The sequence below is a fragment of the Carassius auratus genome, chromosome 7, assembly GCF_003368295.1.
Source record: "Carassius auratus strain Wakin chromosome 7, ASM336829v1, whole genome shotgun sequence".
Taxonomy (NCBI): domain Eukaryota; kingdom Metazoa; phylum Chordata; class Actinopteri; order Cypriniformes; family Cyprinidae; genus Carassius; species Carassius auratus.
Window position 1 is genome coordinate 13,879,919 of NC_039249.1, and position 21,447 is coordinate 13,901,365.

General features: G+C 38.5%; 2 protein-coding genes across 11 annotated transcripts in view; both read right to left on the bottom strand.

Annotated features, from left to right (window-relative positions):
- Positions 1-10,012, bottom strand: part of pias1a (protein inhibitor of activated STAT, 1a) — a 39,343-nt gene extending 29,331 nt beyond the window's left edge. The window contains exon 1 of one of the 3 annotated variants that reach the window (XM_026267488.1): positions 9,902-10,012. In XM_026267488.1, the coding sequence (XP_026123273.1) occupies positions 9,902-9,925 (24 nt within the window). In that variant the 5' untranslated portion in view covers positions 9,926-10,012. Of the gene's footprint in view, positions 1-7,182; positions 7,242-9,066; positions 9,869-9,901 lie in introns of those variants that run through there. The other 2 variants (XM_026267487.1, XM_026267489.1) reach the window with 2 other exon arrangements.
- Positions 10,013-10,533: 521 nt separating this feature from the next.
- skor1a (SKI family transcriptional corepressor 1a) lies at positions 10,534-17,946 on the bottom strand. 8 transcript variants are annotated; one of them, XM_026267498.1, is made up of 9 exons: positions 17,584-17,946; positions 14,768-16,475; positions 14,046-14,136; positions 13,715-13,807; positions 13,515-13,583; positions 12,935-13,009; positions 12,761-12,824; positions 12,513-12,578; positions 10,534-12,184 (listed from the first exon to the last, which is right to left on the bottom strand). In XM_026267498.1, the coding sequence occupies exons 2-8, from the start codon at positions 16,463-16,465 to the stop codon at positions 12,515-12,517; spliced, it is 2,154 nt and encodes a 717-aa protein (XP_026123283.1). In that variant the 5' UTR covers positions 16,466-16,475; positions 17,584-17,946; the 3' UTR covers positions 10,534-12,184; positions 12,513-12,514. The 8 variants fall into 8 exon arrangements, with proteins under 8 accessions (XP_026123283.1, XP_026123282.1, XP_026123277.1 ...); XM_026267497.1 differs by having other exon boundaries at positions 10,534-12,187; XM_026267492.1 differs by having other exon boundaries at positions 12,761-12,835.
- Between the last annotated feature and the right edge of the window lie 3,501 nt (positions 17,947-21,447).

The following is a 21,447-nucleotide window of genomic DNA, read 5'->3' on the forward strand; positions in this document are numbered from 1 at the left end:
CTAGAAAACCATGATAAAAATGAGCTTAAAATCCAGAATTCACCTTCGTGAGCAGCCAACTGTATACCTGCATGATATTCATGTTTTGTTCATATGAATTTTATTCCTCTGACTTTTCTCACCAAGTGAACCGCCCACATACCTCCCTCCTACACTCAACCCCCTCTCGCTCATCACAGCCCAGAGGCTCTAATGTTTTATCCCACGGCCATTTACAACCAACTAATACAGCACAATTTCACACACACACCAAATCCCAGAGGTCAGAATGTAAAGGTCTAAGTTATGCCAGTGTGAAATCAACGTCAGATATGGCCACCCTGGTAAAGTTCTCCCACACAAAACTGTCATACGAGTTTCAAAGTGATTCAACACCACCACCACTCTTAACCCACAGAGAGGAGAAACGAAGAGGTGTGCTTGATGTCTCCATAATCAGTCAGCTTTATTTAAATAGAATAAACCACAATGAATAGGAAGAGTGCTAAAAAAAGTCTGCAAAGCTAGCTCATTCTTTCCAATCATACACCATTACAATCACCTGATATGGCCTTACAAAGTGGACTTAACAGGGGAAAGACTTCAAATTGTATAGCGAACATGCATGTTGAGGCACTAGATCATCATTGTCAGAAAACAATGCAAAAATGTGCTTCACATTATGCTTTTTCACTGAAGCACTGTTTTTCCTGATACAGCATTTATTTGATCAGCAAATAGTAAAAAATTTAATATTGTGATAAATTATTACAATTAATAAAAATAATACCTTTTTTCTATTTTGCTATATTTTAAAATTGTAATTAATTTTAATTACATAATTTATTATCAATGTCAGAAACAGTTGCTCCCTAATATTTTATGTAAACTGTGAAAAATCGTTTTCAGAATTCTTAAAAAAAAGTATTTAAGACTTTCTCAGACTTTAATTTGAAAATATTGTCTACGCATTTTTTTTTATTTATAAGAGGCGCCAAGTTTGACAAATAGAAATTGAACTTGAGTTGATAAGAATAATAAATGCAAATACTTTTAGAAACATAAAAGTATAATAATCCAATCCTTGTGACTCATGTGTTGTCTGAGGTTGATGTAGTTCCAAATGAATGTGCCATGTGAACTTCTGCTGAAATCGCCTGCAAAGTGTGTTGGGGGCAGTGAAGACAGTGTGGGGAGGACCCTGCGAATCAGAACGCAGCTGGAATCTGACCATCTAGAGAAGGGCTTATTAAACAGGTGCACATTAGTGAAGGTCTGTGTAATATTACACAAACAGCACAAAGGTTACGACTGCTCAGCATACAAAAAAATAAATAAATAAATAAACCCTAAATAAATTATTTACATATCTAATGCAAATTTATGGGTTTATGTATTTTTCCAGGGCAACAGAAAGGATACTTCTCATTCAAAATATTGTTTTCTTTTTTGCAGCATACATAAACGTGTATGTTTATTTCGGCTTCTGCTGTTCAGGGTAAATCTGTGCCAGGTACATGCTCTAATTCCACTTGATGTGGGTGATCCAGCCAAATATTCTTCAAGGTCATGCAGATTTATACTTATTAAAAACAGAAAGAAGAACATACAATGCCAAATACACCAGCACAAAACCTGAAGGTGTTTTCGTGTTTCTCCACTGCTGAAACAGAGAAGTGTTTTTCAGGCTCAGGTGTAACGTGTGATAATTAAAGCATTTGTGTAGGTGTGTTTGCGGTCTGTCTTTGGGGCTCAGGTGCACATGAGCCTGTGATGAAGATCATCTTTCCTGAAGTGTAATTTCAGAGGATGAAGGTGACTCAGAGACAGAATCCCTCCATCTTTTCAAATGCCTGTCTGTCTGATGCTGCGACTGACAGCCAACAAACAGTTGAGGGGTTACAAACACACACACACACCTACCCCCAATTTCACTTGCATGCACACTCACTCTCACTCTCCCTCTCTAGCTAAGAGCCCAGAACACAATTATGGCCAGCTTTTCCTCCAACTCTAACTCTCTCTCTCTCTCTCTCTCTCTCTCTCTCTCTCTCTCGTCCGCCCCTCCCCCACCATCTCCAGCCCTGCAGCTCACTGGCGGAAGATCAACTCTCTCTCACATACCTCAGTGCTTTGTGTTTCACCAACACAGCTCCAGCGACGAGCATGCGCGCACACACACATCCATGTAACCATATTATTATCATAGCGTGATCTAAAGGCTCCAGATATGACACAGATATGAAATAGCAAAGTCCCCAACAGAGCCACTAAACTATCTACTAAATGGTTTGCTACTCAATGGAGCTCATTCACAAAAGAAGGGACAGTTGACTAAACCCGCATACAGACCAAATATTAGGACAAAATCATTCTGATTTCACAAAAATGGACTGGTACAATTTTAGTAGCTATGTCTAAACAAATTTTATATTTTGAAAAGTTATTTTTCTTGCATTTTCAGATATTAACTGTAATTATTGAAAAATGTGCCTTTAGAAGTGAAGATAAAAGTTTTTGTTTTTCCAACATTTATAATTTGTCATCTAGACAGAATTACTTGGACAATGAGTAGTGATTGGTTTCATTAAACAGAGAAAAAATAAGAATTAGCTACAAAAACTTTGCACTTTCTTTACTCACATAACAAAACTAAACTAAACTTTTACAAAATGCGCTCAAAACGGAAAACAAAAATAGAAATGTTGTATGTATTGACGATAAAGCTGGTAGATTCTACATTAAAGGGGGGGTGAAATGCTCGTTTTCACTCAATATCCTGTTAATCTTGAGTACCTATAGAGTAGTACTGCATCCTTCATAACTCCAAAAAGTCTTTAGTTTTATTATATTCATAAGAGAAAGATAGTCTGTACCGATTTTTCCCGGAAAAACACGACCGGCTGGAGGCGTGACATGTGGGCGGAGCTAAAGAATCACGAGCGCGAATAGGCTTTTGCGTTGAGAGCGTTTGGAAGCTGTGACATTACCTTGAGGAAAAAAACATCATCCAAAACAAACCATGGCTAACAGTCAGATTCAGCCATTTATTTATGATCCAGAATCAGATCCCGAGGCTGAAACTGAACGAGAGCAGCAGCAGCAACGACTCGCTCTGAGCGGGGCTCGAACCCGGGTCTCCAGCATGGAGCGTCAAACTGGGCCTTGTTTGTAAAACAAGCATCTTCGAAATGCAGGGGAACAAACACAAACACTTGCACAACTACGTTGATGCTCTGTAAAAATAAACTCCATCCACTGGTCCCTTAATGCTGTTTCTCTTTTGGTAATCTGTGCAGGGTTGTCTTGCCCTGGCAACCAAAAACACACTCCTTTTGTGACATTTCGCGATGCTCTCGCTCTGATCAGTGAATGTCTGTTGTGCTCTCTCTGCTCTGCTATACGGGAGCGCGCGCTCTTCCGGCAGAAGTGCCCTCAGGACCCATATAAGGAAAATCCGCTCCATCTAACGTCACACAGAGCCATACTCAAAAAAAACTTTCCGAAACTTGTGACAAACCGGAAGGAATATTTTTGGAACAGAAATACTCCTTCAAACGTACAACTTAATTTTTGAAACTTTGTCCATGTTTAGCATGGGAATCCAACTCTTTAACAGTGTAAAAAACTCAGTATGCATGAAATAGCATTTCACCCCCCCTTTAACAGTTTTATCAATACTGTGGTATCGCGATAGCAAAACTGTCTCAATATCATTGTGGTCACATGACGATATGAAACAATATGTCTTCTGAGCAAACTTTTTACAATATATCTGAATTTCTTATTCTAACATAACAGGTCTTTAAAGTTGTGTTTTGGGCCATTATGCTTTGGCACAGTATGTGTCAAACGAACTAAAACCTGAAAGCACTATATGGCTTATTTCCTTCAAGTCTATTTTCGCTGCGTGTTTCACAGCAAAGGATGCACTTTGTTAAGGTGATCAGCTCGCGATCCAGTGTTTCCGCGCCTCAGAACGGCTCTGTACACAATGAAGTGAACTAGTTTATTACATGTGCTGTGAGTTTAGCACACATTTGGGAATGCAACAGCCACCAGTTATGCTTTATTTTCACGGGAGATGATTACAGAATTAGATTTGTAGTAAGATTTGTAGTGAGACGCATTTTTGTAAGCATGTTTTACTGAAGCTGGAGTTTTCTGTCAGGATAAAAGCTCTACTGCAGATTCCAACTTTGTTTACGTTCAGTAGACAGTTCGTAAACACTGAACGTAAACAATGCTGATTACTGTACGTTGATTATGTTCTGGGGTACTCTCCAAAATGGTGGAAAATGGTAACTCGGGGAGAAGAACTGTTAAATAATATATGTAACCCTATAATAAATAATTGATGTTATTATAATTTTCTTTGCACACAAAAAGTATTCGTGTAGCTTCATAAAACAGGGTTGAACCCTTAATGTCACATATACTATTTTACCAATGGCCTCACTATGTGCATTGATCATGGCAATATCCTTCCTGTCTATGAACGAATGTATTTCGGGTTTGGAATGACATGAGTGTGAGTAATTAATGAAAGAATTATAATTTTTAGGTGAACTATCCCTTTATAAGTCCACTAGTGCAGTATGAATTGCTGACAGCTAGTTTAAATGTAACGTTCCTGCAGTCCAAATTTAAAATCTCTCTTTCAAGTGTAGAAACTAGAAAATAAGTTTTGTAATTTCCATACTGTAGTGTAAAGTAGGGCTGCACGATATTGGGAAAAATTTACATTGCGATATTTTATTTTTCTGCGATATATATTGCGATATGAAATAAAAAAAATATTCTTACAAACTAAAATGGGGTGAGCAAACTTACATTCTCATTTTAAATGATTTAAACATGGACACCATCATGTTAATTGATTAATATGCGCGAAGGAGAGAGAGCAAGACAGCGCTTGTGTTGATTGAAGACATTGAGCGTGCAGCCGGTGACAGGTGCAATATAAATAGGCGTCGGGTCTATTTCTAGCATGCACGTGTTTTCCGCGCCGACGCGCGTCTCATGCAGGCAGTCTGCAAGCTCTAACCGGTTAACATGGGAGCCGAATTAAAAACGGACACGCCACGCAGCTGAGACGCTTGCGCCACGCATCTAGTGTGTCGCTGGCCGCGCGCTCGCGCTCGCGCTCTCTCTCTCTCTCTCTCTCTCTCTCTCTCTCTCGCGCGCGCGCGCGCGCGCTCTTTGGCCCATACAGTTAATGAATAACGGATCAACTACGATAGCCTACATCGCACATCCTGCCATGTGACTATCGTGGATTTGTACATCGCGATATAGATGCTTAAACAACACATCGTGCAGCCCTAGTGTAAAGCAAAAATAATATAATATTTTAATTTATTTTACAGTGCAACTGTTTTACAATACATGTCTTTCTGTTATATGAATATTGAGTAAATAATATTATAAAATTGTTGTTATAGTTATTATTATATTCTAATTAGTTTGGCTTCCTAAAACACCAGAGTGAATGTAATTTAGACTAAGACAGTATACCACAAATAAAAAGAGGTTTGAGTCCCCTTTAAAGTTCAATTCACTGACTTTGTTCTATAAAATAAATATTATACCATGTGGACTTTATATTGATATTATTGTATCATGAGATTTTTATATAATGACCTCCTTAGATGTAGATTCAGAAACTGATAAAAAGGTGAACTAGCCTAACATAGGTCAAAAGGACACTATTATCAACCAGCATCAACATTTTGCCAAGTCAAATAATCCGTCTGTTTAATACATCAGTCATCAGTTTGGTTTTAAACACTTCCAAATCATTTGTTTTAAACAGGAGAAGGGAGCAGGTGGCCTTGAACATTTGCCAGAGAGGAGGCTTGCCGTTAATCACTTACCATTTGCAAGCTCAAAAACAGGCTAACATGTAAAACCAAGGACACGACAGCTTTCTGAGCCCACCTGGCATTCTTTCGCATACGTGTTGATGAACTTTCCTGATGAAAGAATGTCATTGTGTAATCTCTTCATAAAGAGTCGGCTCTATCACACTCAAACTGTATCTCAAACAAAAACTTTTCTTTCTACACAGTCCAAGACATTCAGATCTTAAGGTGTCCCTTCTCTTCATGCTCTAATGCCTGGACATAGCCAGACTACAGAGGACTTTCTGCAGGAAACACAATAAAAAATTCAGACCAGACTTCAGAGCATAACATGAATCCAAAACACTAGCAAACCAGAGACCAAAGCACACTTGAGCCTTATTTCCTGGAAGAGAAAGTCATCGTTGTTCCTGTGTTTACACAGAAAAACATATTAAATTATATTTATCACCAAATGCATTTCCAAACCACTATATAATGCCAAAACACTGAAGATTGTTTCAGAGAGGAATAAATAAGTGCACTTTAAGATTTATCATGTGATTGGCATGGACATACACATGCCTTAAAGTCATGATGAGCAAGAGATCTTTTTCCTGTATTGTAATATAAATCTGAGTGTAACAAATCATCAGAAGAAGAGAACTAAAAGAGTCAGACTTGGTTCTATAAATCAGTTGTTGATTAGATTTTGAGATGTGGCCATTGAATTAAAAAAATGAATACGAGCTTGTAGTTAGTTGTGGAGGCATGGGGTTTAAACTGTCCGATATGTCACCATATCTCATTCATCTCTTTTGATTAAATATATAAAAACAGGGCCTACAACACCCTCAATTATAAACAAATCACAGAGAGAGCGAGAGAACGAGAGCTTCTCCTCTTTCTTCAGTCAGCCTGGATGTGCAACACTGTCTCTTGGCAGCTTCAAAAACATCAAATCTAATTTGTTGAGCATGTGGAGCTCATTGTGTTTTAAATCTAAACCTCATTCATCCATAATGCTGTGATGTAGTGTGAAGTATGCTGAGAGGAGACATGGAGACTTTAATAGATGATTAAGATTACAGTCTTTGTCCAAACAGAGCGAGAGTGCTGAACCGACTACACGTATTTATAAGCCATAATAGCAGCAAATGACCCCAGTTCAGTAGGATGATTCCACAACGTTCTGGAAGAAATTCCTCTATTCTACTATTTGTTTATGTGCTGCATTATGTGAGAGAATGTGCAGTGTGAGCTAAACCCCCAGGAAATTGGTACAGGAGCTAGAGCCAGGTAAGAGAACATCTGCTGAAGGGAGATATAAAACACACACACACACAACCACAATCCCCACCTTAATCACCTCTCAGTTGATGGAGGCTATTTGTGTGGCTGGAGATAGCTGGCGAAAGCCTGAGAGAGGGAATGAGTACATCAGTATAAGCATGTGTGTGTGTTTAAATAGATCTCATCAATTGCACAAAATAATGAAATGAGGAATGCGTGTACACTCAAATTATTTTTTTTCTTTGTGCTGGCAAACCTCAACATCCATTCAATAAAACATCTGGGCCCACACTGATTTTTCCTAGTGCAGGTAACAACAGGACCATTTAAATCAATCATGCATGCTTCAAAAACAGCTTAGGTTACATCATCTCTTACTTAATCACCATTATATAAATCAACACCAGATATGAATATATGACAAGACACATATCCATGCTCCTCTGAGAATCACTGCAACTGAAAACGTAAAGAAGTATAAATAAATAAGAGGTGTAATAATAAATAAATAAGTAATCTGATCCATTAATTACATTTCCCCTCTGGAATCAATAAAGTTCATTTCTTTAAAAACAACTACAACAGTGATCTGCTGAATTCATACTCCTGGATAGAGCCAGCGTATCACCATATTTAGACTCATATTTAGACTCAGCACAGTGTATGGAAATTGTGAGAAAATTAACCACAAAATTAATCTGGAGGAAGTGTCCCACAACAGGACAAAGCAATATTGATGATTCACCTTTAAGCTTAAAGAATGAAGATTCTGGAACTCATTACTAAACTGACTGTTTTAATCAGATGTGTTTCTAGCCTTTAATCAGTACGAGGCCTCCATCAACTACAAAAAATAAAAAAAGTGTAATTTTTTTGGGATACTGTTATGGATATATTATATAAATTGGCTTTGCAGTACAAAGATGAACTGCTTTATTGCAGACCAATGATAAAATACATTTGCAGGATTTGTTTCTAGTTTATTGTTGTATAGTCAGTATCTAATAATTTCATAGAAATATGACAGAAAGAGTTTGCTATGGAATAATTTTATACCTGAAGCTCACGTGGCACTGAGATGCCAGTGAAAATACACAAGTAGTTTACATGCAAAGAGTCCACTGTGTTTACCAAGAACACATGAGTCTTCACATCACAAGCTCTTGAGCCCCTCGAACCGATGCATATCAGTCCCGTAAGCAACGTGTGGGCAAGTCTATCTCTCTTATCCACACTACCCACACCTTCTGCCATCGAACTAACAGTCATTCCAAGCCAAAGTAACATTTTGTAAGTTGCTGATTACTGCCTTTAACGTAACTGTTAAATATTTCTGCAAGCAAAGTGGTTGCTTAATAGAGGTGGTGTAAAATATCAGGTTAGACGCCAAATCTAATTATGGCTTTTCTTTCTGCACTGGTGGACCTGCCAAAGACACGGCTCAAGGGCAAACAATAGGTCTATATGTAAGAAACGAGTAATAAAAACAAAACAAGAACAAAGCACTACATTTTATGGAAAGCAATATACAAGAAGAAACTTTGCATGAGCATAAATAAGAGAGGATCACTCAAATAAATAAAAAAAAACACATTTATTTAACACAGTATGAACTTCTTTCAGTCCTGCGGTCAACTCTCTATCATGACACCGAGGCTTTCAAATTCCACAGACACTACAGTCCATAGACATAGACACAAAAAATAACAAAGCCATATCAGACATGCACCGCTTGAAAATAAATAAATAAATAAATAAATACTGCTTAAGCATGTTGTGGATCAGTATTTTCCATTCTTATAAAATTATGAATGTCAGCTCAAAGACCCTAACTGAAAAGCAACAACATCAGAACATCACAGTCATCCAACACCTGTTATTAACACACTACATTACACGTAAAGGGTTAATTAACAAAAAATGAATATTGCTCCAAAACTGTATGACTTACTGTTTTTGTGAAACACAAAAGATGAAGCATGATAGCCTCAGTCACCATTCTCTTTCAGTTTTCCCCTCATGCAATAAGCAAACGGTGACTGGTGCTGTCACATAAGTTTTTACATCGTTAGTGAACTGACACTTTAACTAACCGCAATGTACTTTTTTACAATAATTGGAATATTATTTTTTCATCTTTTTTTTTTCAGAAAAGCTTTTTTATCCTTCTATGAACCGAAGGATGTCCATTGGTCTTTTAGCATAGGGCTGGTGAGCTTAAACGTTCCGTCTAAGTGAAGACATCGGCCTGAAGTTTGGAGATCAGCTGCAATAATCGGTTGTTATCTACAGAAATTTGAGTGACGGTGCTCGTGCACTTCCACTCACTTGATTGACAGCTCGTCAACAGCGCTCGCGCCCTGCACGCGAAGCGATGGAGCTTTCTGGCAAATCCACAAGTACAGGCGACTACATCACACACAAACCATCAAAAATACACGGTCTCCTAACAGCATATTTCAAAACAGCCCGAGTCTGAGACTGCATTTTCAGCAAACACTCTTAACGCGAGTTTATAGGGAGAAAGAGTTAAAGTTAGTAATTCCCCTGAGCCTGAGGAGAGCGCTGGTCAGACAGCTCCCTCTACATCAACAATAACACGCTGGACGCTTTCTACAACACCTCCACTGCAAAACCATCTCTCGTGCAACTTTAAACACAAGAACAGAGGTCAAATCCATTATAACGGCCTCTTAATACAGCAGGTTAGTAGTACGCATACTTCTAACGGTACAATAAGATGTCCCTGCACACTATCCGACTGGAAATTGAGCGCAGCGTTTTACCTTTAGTTCCGCACTCTCCGCCATCTTGTGACTGCTAGCGCAGGCGAGACGCGAACGGGTCACGTGGTGTGCACGCGCAGCTCGTTGCCGGCGTAACCGTTCACACGTTTTCTAACAGTAGTGACCGAAATGTTGCTCTACGGTTTCAAGAGGAAAGCCTGTATGTTTTGGAAAAGTTCATATGGTTACTGCTCCAAAAACAGGGGCGTCTCTAGAGACTCATGGATAGGAAGGCTAAGTCTGTTTTATCGCGTCTGAGCACACTTCCACAGGATTTTCAAAGCTCCCAAAAGTTCATCCATTCAATTTAGTATGAGTTTCAAATATATTAAAACAATGTTGTTTTGGCTCATAATTAACTAAAAGTATTCAATCTAAGTGCTTCAGTTTTGTTTGACACTTCAAAAAAAATTGTTTTAATCCAAATAAATAGCTACACTCTGTTCACATTCGTCCAATTAAAAGAACAAAACTGCTGTAGTATCCAAATTACCTGTATTTTATTTTAAATCTTGCGGCTAAAACTTCGAGAAGAAGATCATTTTTAATGTTACTGGATTTACAGAAGTGTTATGACCCCCTAAAAATCGCATACATAGATGTGAACATAAATAAATCTAGAGCATGCACAAGTTGGTTTTCCAGGTAAAATGAATGAATGAATGTATTGGCGCAAAATGTCATAGTTCTGTAACATAAAAATGTCTGTAATGTAAAAAAACGTATATATTAATAAATAACTTTTTAATATACCATACAAAATACGTTATTTTACTTAGGCCTATTCAGAATTCTAAATGACAATGGTTTAATTATCACTAAATTATTACAAAATATTTTCTGAAATATTTTTGTACTGTATTTTGCTTTTTGCAATTTTCATGCCCCCCGCCAGGTACTGAGTGTGTGCACGTGCCAGACATGGTCTAAATAAGCGTGTGATCAAACGGAATACACTTGTCCGCAGTTACGAACATTTGTGTCGCTGAATAAGCACATCGGCAATGTGCAATGTCTGCTTTCACCACTAGATGGCAGTGTTGTATTGTACAACAGTAGTAGACGCCAAAACTCATTTTCGGGTTCGTGCGTTTGATTTTTTTAAACCCTCTACTGAGCACGTTTGCAGAAATAGACCTATTTCTTGAAAAGTGGTCGACACACTTTAATAAGAAAATAATATTGTTTAATTTAGACTAGCCTATATATATAGGCTGTTTGTCTGTAGGATAGCCTACAGCAAGATAATGATCCGGGTGTTATTATTAGCTATTACGCAAATGTTTTCCAGGTAAGATAAACACAGTTTCTGGATTTAGAATTCGTGTCTTAGAATAGAGATTGGATCTGTGATCATTAAAAAGTAGCCTATTTTCGAAACATTGTGTGACGGAGATATTTTGAATTTACGAGTCAATACTTGTGGCTTTGATTGAACTTTTATTGAAGGATACTAGAGATAATATTATTTTTGAAAAGAAAAGAGAGAGAAAGACAGAGAGAGAGAGAGACACTCCAGGGGTCTTATGACATTTAGTTTGAGCACTTTCATGTGGAATATCAACTTTTGTGGTATTCTCAATTGTTTATTTGGAAAATATGGGATAAGTGCTTGTTCAAACTTGTGTTTGCTGTTCATTAATATGAAGTACAGCTGATTTTCAATCATGTTTGGGTTGATTAATTTTGGATAGATGGGTCTGAAATGTTGCTTATTTAAAGTGCTTAAAACACAAATAATTTGGGAGAGCACATCAGTGAATTCATTTAGAGAAAAACAAATACATGTAAAAACACATAAATACATAAATAATAAGAATAATAATCAACAATTCCAGTTTATGAAATTTCACATTATAGTGTTCATTGCACATTGCCACATATTATGTATTTGTATTGTTAAAAAAAAATCAAACTATTTACACAATTAACAGCACAATTATAAGAATGTTTCTCGTCATCCTCTGGCTTGTTTTACAGATTTCTTAAAGTAATCCTAGATACTTTCATTCGCAGTGGAATGTTCAGATGCCAGTGAATAGCCTACTTGGGATGGATAGTGATTCAGCAGTCCTCAGGCCTCAGTGCTCGGTGTGCGTAACTTGAACCTCTCAGACAGAGCGTAAGTGGAGAATTCCTTTAGGGGAGGTTTACAGATGTCACTGGGATCCTGGGACGCAGCTTTAAGTTAAGGTGGCAAGAGGGGTGGCTTGAATGTGCAGGTCCCTGTGCAGTGGCGTGGAGTGAGCATTTTGCAGGAGAAATGGTGAAGAGCGTCGTGAGCTTCTAGGGAAAAGGTCGATTTAGTTCCATGAATCACAGCACAAGGGAAATCTACAGCTAAACCTATAGAATTCTTTACTGAGTCATGCGACTTCCTCCAAATGGCACAGTGACACACAATGATAACACCATACTGGATGTCCAGTGAATGAAGATTAGATCAAACTCCTTTCTAATCAGCACTACAAATGCACATTTTGATGTTTCAATGCTTTTTAACTACATCCATTTGTTTGAAAAAAGTAGCACTTGCATATTTCTTTTGTAATTATTTTAGAATAATGTAACAAAAAAAGTTTAAGGTTGATAGTGTATGTCTCTAAATTACCTTTAAGCTTCTGCTGAATTGCATAACGAGCCTTTCTCTCCTGATCCAATTCGTTGCACAATGTGTCTAAATAAAATAAAAAGAAAAAAGTTCATAAATCATTCGGCGCGGGTCACAAATATTAAATGTTTTTAGAATCCCTGTGACTTAGTATTTCTTTTAATTATTCTGTCTGTCTGAAGGTATATGCAAGTGTTACTTTTTCGAAGCTGTCCTTTTTTCTTTCACTAGTGCAGAATATGTATTACCTCGTACAATCTGCAGCTGCTGGACCATCTCCTCTCGATAAGACAGTTCCCTCTTCATTTGATCCTGAAAATTATCTGTTAGAGTCAACACGTGTTATATTAACTTAAGTTATAAATAAAAGAAATTATGCAGCAAATTTAAGCATGGTGTGGATATATCCATCTCTTAATTACCTTTCAGACTTTGAAATTCCCGTTCCAGTTTTTTTCTTAGCTCCACTTGCTCCAAGAGCTGCTTTTGCAGCTCCTCTGTGGAAACCGACAGAAATCACATCATTTATCACATCACTGTGACTTTTAATCACCACACATATCCCAATAGCTTTTTTTTTTTTGTATCATGTATTTCACTCTCTGTTTGCTTTTCTTGTCTAATGGCGCTATTTAGGTTACTAAGGCTAAACACACGGTCCCCGTGTTCTCAAGCATGACATTGCAAAATAATTAGGACAGTTGCCTGAGGGGTGTGTGGAAAACGAGCCTGCAATGTGGATCGTCTGCAGTTCAAGGACAATTCTCAGTTAGCCTACACACAATTGCGTAGTGATTACGCGCATTTTTAAATGCATAATGGGTGTAAAATAGAGAAAAATTGCACATTATTTCCCTTGAAAAGAGACGACTTCTTGTGGCTGCCTCTGTTTGTAATCTGTCGCGTTATTTTGTACTGTTTTTTCAAAACCCTAACACATTTGCTTAGCTGACAATGGAATAACACTGCTCAGAATTGACAATAAAATATCCAGATATTTACCTTTCGCCATATTCTCGATGTCTTTCTCGAAATTGAATCTGTTATCAGTATTTCTCAATGTAGCGTCGCCTGCCACAAAATAATGAAGAAATATATTATCACACTGCATAAAAAAAATATATACAGATTATTTAATGTAAATGTATAATGGTGTTTTAAAACACACATAAGAACAGGACATTATTTTAATTGCTACTCACGTGGGGTCTCTTTGCTAACACTGATATGATCCGAACAGGATTTCTGTGATTCACATTCGTCGTCAGTAGGGCTGTTGTTTGAAATGCGGGAATCTAAAGGAAAATATAGTCTTGTTAGCAGGCCACGTATTCAGAAGTAAATAATTAAATCCTAACATTTCTTCTTAAATCGACTAAATAAAAGTTGTTAAAATTCTAAAGCATAAGCTTAATAATAGGCTAGTTATGCATTGTAAATTGGGGGACATTTTCCCCAGTCATCTCAATAGCAAAAATTGTCCAAATTTACCCAAACTGACTTATTTAAATGTTAAATGTGAAACTGTCTTACCGTTTGTTTCCGGTGCGCAGCGAGGAGGTTTAGGGGCCGAGCAGGGCAGTGTGCTCGGAACAGATTCGCCCTCCTTTTCATGTGAGTACACCTGCAAAAATTAACCAAGCGTTTAAAACATAATTGCAACCCCAATTATGCATTATTTTCTTCTTTTCGTACGCAACCATGCTTCAGAAAACAGTTTATATTACTACTAATGATCTACGGATATTTGGCAACATCAAGTCAAATTACTCCTATTACAAGGTAAATTCGGTCAGATGGACTGACAAAAGAATAAATCGCGCAGTATCCACAGGGGAGCCCTTACACCAACGCACCAATAGCCCACGGGCGACGAGAGAAATGACCATTCATTCTAAACATTTAATTTACCATAATTACGCGCCGCTGGGTTCTTTTATTAAGATCGTTATACCTTAACAAATAGAATATAAACGATCTGTATCCATAACAACATAAATTGCAAATTGTTCACAAATAGAAAACTGAATGTAGAGTCCATAGGCAATTATGCGTCATTACTTGCTATTAGAGCTGAAAGACCTCTGTATCAGACAAGTGCTATTCTGAACAATGACTGTTTTAATACGGTCTGCCATCTTGTTGATTCTAAATAATTTGACACTAAGGGGGAGATATTTTATTTTACGTTTTAACACTGGATATAGATTCAAACAGTTACTGTGCCACCGAATATGACAGTTTGTGTGACTCACTTCGTAAATAATGGCATCACTTTTCTTTGCCACCTGCTTGTTCTTTTGATCAGGGGAGCTCCCGTCACTGAAAGTGGCTATCTGGTCATCATCCGGCTGCGGAGTTGGACTGTGTTCTCTAACGGGACTTTGTCGGTCGTCCACGGAAAGCTGTATAGACTCCTCGTCCTCCGGAATTCTGTGAGTCTCCACGTCGACATCCGGTTCTTCCCCGCTGTCCACACACGGAGAGGCGGATCTGTAGCTGGAGCTCTCACTCACAAAGTCTGGCGACAAATGTCCAGGATGAGCTCCGCTGTACGCGTCCCTGTTCCCGTAGAGCTTAGCTATGCTCTCTGCGTCTTTAACGACGGGTCTGAACGCAGAAATATAGCTCAGTTTTCTGGGGGTGCTGGGTTGACCCTCACTTGACCTGGCCTCGTCCCCAGATTTGTCCTCGTCGTTCCTCAGGGACTGCGAACTGGAGCAGCGCTCGCTGTCGAACAGACTGTCTCTAGGTTTGTTTCCTCCCCGCTCACTTTCTGACATGTCTGTTTCGGTTTGCCGGCCACCCAGGAGCTCCGTGTGGGGTTTTGGTTGTGCTGGTTGATAGGATGAGAGCGGCAGGCTGCCGGCGGTGGGCCAGAACATGGGGAACGATGGATAGATCCCGTCCTTCGCACCTGGCCAAAACACGCCAGGTAAATTGGTTTTATTCTGCTCACCAACTCCATCATCCTTCTTTTGACACAGTCCAAATGCTGGGAAACTATATGGATGCGGGAAGATGGGTGGCGGGATCTTCTGAAGCATGCCGAAACTCTTACTAGGCACGGGGATGACCGGGTAGTTACGCACGCTGCTGGTTAAGCTGAGGTTCCCACGGTCGTCGTCGCAGCGCAAAGTTTTGTGAGGAATATCAGAGGAAGAGGTCTGCGTGATGTTTCCGGAGGCCTGCGGTTTGAGCGGGGAGGACATATCTGATCCACTCCCTGGCATTGCGCGCTTCCGACTCCCGCCGTTAAACATGGCCTTGACGTCCTCCCACGCGTGACAAAGGTCATCAGACAAGCTTTTGTCGGTGAGTTTTAGATGGCGTCTCCATGAATTAAAATTGGCCGCGTCCGGCTGGGTGTATTTCGACTCAGGTGTGCGGTGCGAATGAAATATAAACTTGTTGGGTGAAAAATACATATTGCAGTAGGTGCACTTGATGCATTTCGCCCTGGAGCTGTTGTACCTCGCAGGTATGAAGCTCCCTCGGCAGCCCCAGGAGCACTCGTGGGAAACATCGAATGCAAAATTCTCGGGTAATTTGGGAGGGTTGTGAGCGCCGAGGAAGGACTTGCAGAGGCGCTCGGCCTCGCGTTTGGTGATCATGCCACAGCGGCGCGAGGAGATGGGCATTGCCCCCGCGCGCCTCAGGATCTCCAGCTGCACCGGCGTGCACTGCACACACGTAATTCCAAGCGCCACGCGTCTGTTGTGGATTTCGTTATAGCTGTAGTTCTTCAATAAAGTGTTGGAAATCTGCGCCAGGCACAGCCTCTCCTGACCATCGATGACCAAAGAGACGATGGGCACTCCGTACAGCACAGTCTCACTCACTTGATTTGGCTTCAGCGAGCTGCTGCTGGAGTAAGGCTGCAGTTCTTGCTTTGAGTTGGGGGAAGAGCAAACATCTCGTCCCGTGGAAAGCTGACTGGGTATCGACTCCATTCCTGGAAGTCTGTGAAGAACGAGTCAGAAATGTAACATTGCAATTCAGTTTAAGAACTGTTTTTTTTTTTTTTTTTGCAACTTCCGAGGGATCATCTAAAATTATTATGCCTTAAGCATTGTCCTAATATAAACACTTTTTTTATCATAAGAGGTATTACTATTATTGTGGTTTTTATTAGAATTTTAATATTATTTAATGTAGTTTTAATAGTATAGGTCTACAATAGTATCTCAATTAAAAGGCAAAATCAAAAAAGGCAGTATTTGGCAGCTATATTCTGTTTTTAAATGTCTCCTTCCTGTCTACAATTTTGTCTGTCATATTTTCTATTAAGTTTCATCCTCGATAAAATTACATTTGCAAAATAAGAAATTATACTTAAAAATGTCAATTTTTACAGTCATTTGAATAATTATTTTAGCATTATATTACAGACTATACAGTTAGTAGGCTATTTTAAGTTAACACTTTACATTTTAAATGACAGCTTTAGGCCTGCTAATTAATATTTGCAAATAATACCTCGTTTTTTAGGTTGAGAACCTTCCCGGCTCTAACGCTATCCCTAAAAGCTCGCACTATCTGACCTGAGAGCCTGCATCATTGCTTAATGTCTCCAAATCGGCTCAGAAGCCGGAGCGGTTTACTTAAAGGCCTCTTACGGCTCTAATACGCAAAGAGGCAGAAGGGAAGAATCTTTTAGCTACTCCAATGAGCTTAGCAACAAGGAAAAGAAGCAGTAAGCAGCTTTCTGTGTAATTACACAGCCTGTGTTGTTCGACTTTGATCTGTTAATAAAACTCTTATCATTTCTAATTAAAACATAACGCATGGAGCCGTTATATTTCAGTCCTACAAATACATTCGTTTGCTAACTTACATCTTTACGATGTACGATTATTATTCTATAGATTTGTCATATTATTTTGCATCAAGTGATTTAGGTGCAATAAATTCTCTTTCGTAATAAAGTATCAGCATATTTTTTTAAACATTGGCCAGGCTAGCTTTTCTTCTAAAATAATTTTGACATAAATAAAGCGTGTCAATTCAAGAAAATACACTCGCTGATTATTATTTTGATATTAACTTGTTAATATAAAAAGAAACTTACCTTTTTATCAGGAAACGAAGTCAGATGAGCGAGTGTGTTTTTGCGTCAAATTAACAGGCCTAAAACAAGGACAGAACGTCCGTCTGTAGTGCGTGATGAGAACTGCGAGGTTATATAGACTCTCTCCTCTCAAAAACACTTTAGAGTTTCCATTCCACTCAGCTCTCGTGCGTGGTGACGGGAGCGCGAGCAAAGTGACCACATGGCAATCCCGGAGCTCGTGCCTCTTCTTAATAGGTTGTGCGCGATCTGCTTCAAGAGAGGGGACGCCAAAAAGAATAAGAAGGCACACCCACCGAGATCAAATCCGATTCTGGTATTAACCGTTTGTTTCCACTACTCCAAAACAAAGATCACTGCCAATTTATAATTGAGCTACTTCTACAGAAGATAGATAGCCTAGATAGATAGATAGATAGATAGATAGATAGATAGATAGATAGATAGATAGATAGATAGATAGATAGATAGATAGATATTAAATCAAGTAATGCCACCAAAAGCAGGGCTCTAAGTGCAGTTTTAGCGGTTTTGTGCGATTGCGCATGTAGCTACAAGGAGACGAAGAACAATGAACAACGGTACTTTTGATGATTTGTAATTTTCCCCCACTATTATCATGTACACCTGCGTCTTATTGTTTTGGAATAATACGTTTCCTGTGAACTTAATGTTTATGTTTGAGTGACACGTCGGAAACCAAACAATATACTATCATTATGAATTTGCACTGAATATTTCCTGTAGGCTACATGTCCGCAGGGCACCTGAACTGCTATTAGAGGCTCGTGGTCATCGCATTTTACATCACGTCTCCCGGTGAATGATGCACATTTGTTAAACACACCAGGCAGTGAGAGCGGCTAGTGTGTACAAACAGTGATATATCAGAGCAATGGACTGAGGTAAGTGGTGCAACCTTATATGGCCGTATTAACTATTTAAAACCTGATCAATGACCTTCACTTAACCCCACTAAGTCTTGACGTAAAGATATCAATATCGAACAGGGCAAAGTTGTGCGGTCCACTCTGAAATACGACAGTGGAAAATCGTCATTCTCTCGGAAATGTTTTGGCGATGTGTGCAGGCGTCACCAGTCACGCGTTTCAGTGCCTGCGTCTCTCACTTAGGAAGACAGACGTTGGATTAAAAAAAAAAATCACTGGAGAAACAAGCGAAATATCTGTCTTAAATTTTCCCATCCCATTTAATTATTACAGCAACTGTCTATTGTAGGCTACCTCCCGTCATTCGCTGAGGTGTCAAAACAGACCTGATTAAACGGTAGTTAATTATATAACATGTTAACAATTACCCAGAATCAATTAGTTAATAATGTCCAAAAAATGCCTTAGAGCAATTATTCTTCTTGGCAGAGCCATTACATCAAAACTGCCTTCAAGCTAAACTGTGTTTTTCGTTAAGTGAACATGTATCTAGTATATGGAAAGGCTGCATCATTGACCGTTTGACACAACTAGACTAAACTGATTAGTTTTTATATCAATTTTTCCAAAATGTTTGAGCAAAAAATAAGCAAATAAATAAATACATTTTAAAAGCATAAACCATTCTTTAAGTATATTTTATGCTTTTCAAAATGTATTTATTTAGCCTATAATAAAATTATATAAATATAATATAATACTTAGCTTATATCCTCAGAGATGAAAACGAATGGGAAAGTTTAAAAATCTGTCGAGCGATGCTCAGTAGGCTATGCCCTGTGACCAAGGGGCCAGCGGCTTAACCTAATTCAATATTAATAGGAAGGGAAACTTTAACCAGATCTGCCTGGACGTGTCTCCTTTCACAACTAAGACGCTTCGTTCTGGCCCAACAATAATTACAATTTTATTCTGTAATTATTCCTTTCGTGTTAATTATTTAGAGCTCCGACTCAAAGCAGCATTGTGTGTTTATGGCGGGGAGACAGGGGCTCACGTGTCCTACAGGCGTGGATCCTCCCACGAGCAGGTACAGCTACACAACAGCCGTCTTTAAACAAGCTACCCTGCCATCATTTAGTCAGACCGCTGAGAGGAATATACCTTTATTGCACGTTCATCTACCACCTTAAAATACTGCAATCATTCTAACAAAAATGCATTTGTAGTCATCTAATGGTCGCATAGACTAAATTTATCACTATTAATTTGACTACCGTTTTGTGTTTAACTTGATGTTCTTGGTAACCTCTCTGACATGCTATTAAATAATCAATGATTGTTTTTACATAACGGTTGAATCAATACGATAAATATTGTGTTTCAGGACGACATATGCCATTATTGGCTCATTAATATACAAGCTATTATATTACACGAGCATGAGTAAACTAATTAAAGAAACTTTATATAGGCCAGTTGCTGACTGTGGAAGAAAGGATCGAGAAAACAAAACGTCTTCATTAAATAGTGCACTGTAAACGTTATTTTGCATGCAATTAGGATTGAAAACATGTTCTTAAAATATAATTAGTTGCATCACACATAAAGTTGCAATAAAATGACTTTAATTTAGTTTAATACTTACCAATGTAACCGCACAACTTGTCTCCTTTTATTTTGAATCTGTCAGTGACAAATGGTTCGGACAACAGAATAGACTAAATAAATAAACCAACCAACCTGATTATAGTAGTCAGTAATATCGGAATGAGTCAGGCGTAAATATATTTAAGGCACTTAAAAATAAAAATAAAAATTGGCTAATGTCATCATCAGCTGACCTGGACACCTTTACAGGACAGTTTGAACTGATGCCCTGTGGGTGCCGTTTTAGAGGACCAAAGATGGTCAAGAGACCAAGCAAATCTACATTTTTTTATGTCTTAATTTTTTATTTCGCATATTGGTCTGGGTTTATATTAAAATAACCAATTTTATTTAAACCACATCATGTTGACGCGAATAATAATAAGATAATATAAAATGCTAACTTTTTTTTCTTAACATTTTATTTGACTAAGAAGCTCATTCTATTGTTGATGACAACAAAGACGGAAACCCTTTAGATTTAAACCAGTGTGTTTTAGAAAACTACGAGATGCTGTCCTGGAGGTCATTGCGAAGATTGGCACATAAATCAAAGGCAGACTAATTCAGCAAGAGAGGTTTAATAAACGCATCGGCTGAAAAGCAGTGTTCTACAGTCACCGTTATATCCGCGCAGTATAAAAGCGCGACCCCAATAAATTTCACTTTAGCGCGAGATCAATCAGCTTCTCTCATATTGATCTCTGTCGCCTTGACACCCCCGAGTCGCCTGCCGCAACCTTTTTGTTTCGAGTGAAAATAGCGTTTCGATTACTGTTTTATTAGGAAAAGATTGCTACAAGAGGTTCGCCATGGCCTGAAAATTAAGTGGTGACATTTTAATTACTAGACATTGATAAAGGAATCTCGCTAATGGCTGTGAACAGGTCTTTCAGTGCTCGTCCGGCCCTCGCGCTAATCAAACTGGACTGCAGGAGAAAGGTCGCATTAGAGCACTGGTATATGGGCCCCAACAGCTGAAGGAGGAGGAATACTGAGGGCCTTTAGCTGCTGGGGCCCATAGACTGATGCTCTAATGAGACCTTTGGATTGGACTGTTGTTTGACCCTAAAATGCAAACATGGTTCAAAATGACTTAAAGTTGTTTAGTTATTTTTCCATCGACGACTATTTATCAAGTTAAAGATCCATATATCAAAAACAATTAACTCACTTTTTTATTTAAACAAGGTCCAACAAAATGTGTGTGTGTGTGTATATATATACACAAATATTGCTTCCATCACCATGTATAAAATATATATAAAATGTGTGTGTGTGGATATTCATTATGCTTTTTGTATTGATCACCATAATGTTACAT

Bases quoted from the DNA above. Each gene is read 5' to 3' on its own strand.
- skor1a (XM_026267490.1), bottom strand. From the start codon at position 16,465: ATGGAGTCGATACCCAGTCAGCTTTCCACGGGACGAGATGTTTGCTCT. The intron at 13,808-14,045 runs GTAAGACAGTTT...ATTTTCCTTTAG, and splicing joins CTGCGCACCGGAAACAAACG to ATTCCCGCATTTCAAACAAC. The intron at 12,836-12,934 runs GTAATTAAGAGA...TGACTCTAACAG, and splicing joins GGAATTTCAAAGTCTGAAAG to ATAATTTTCAGGATCAAATG.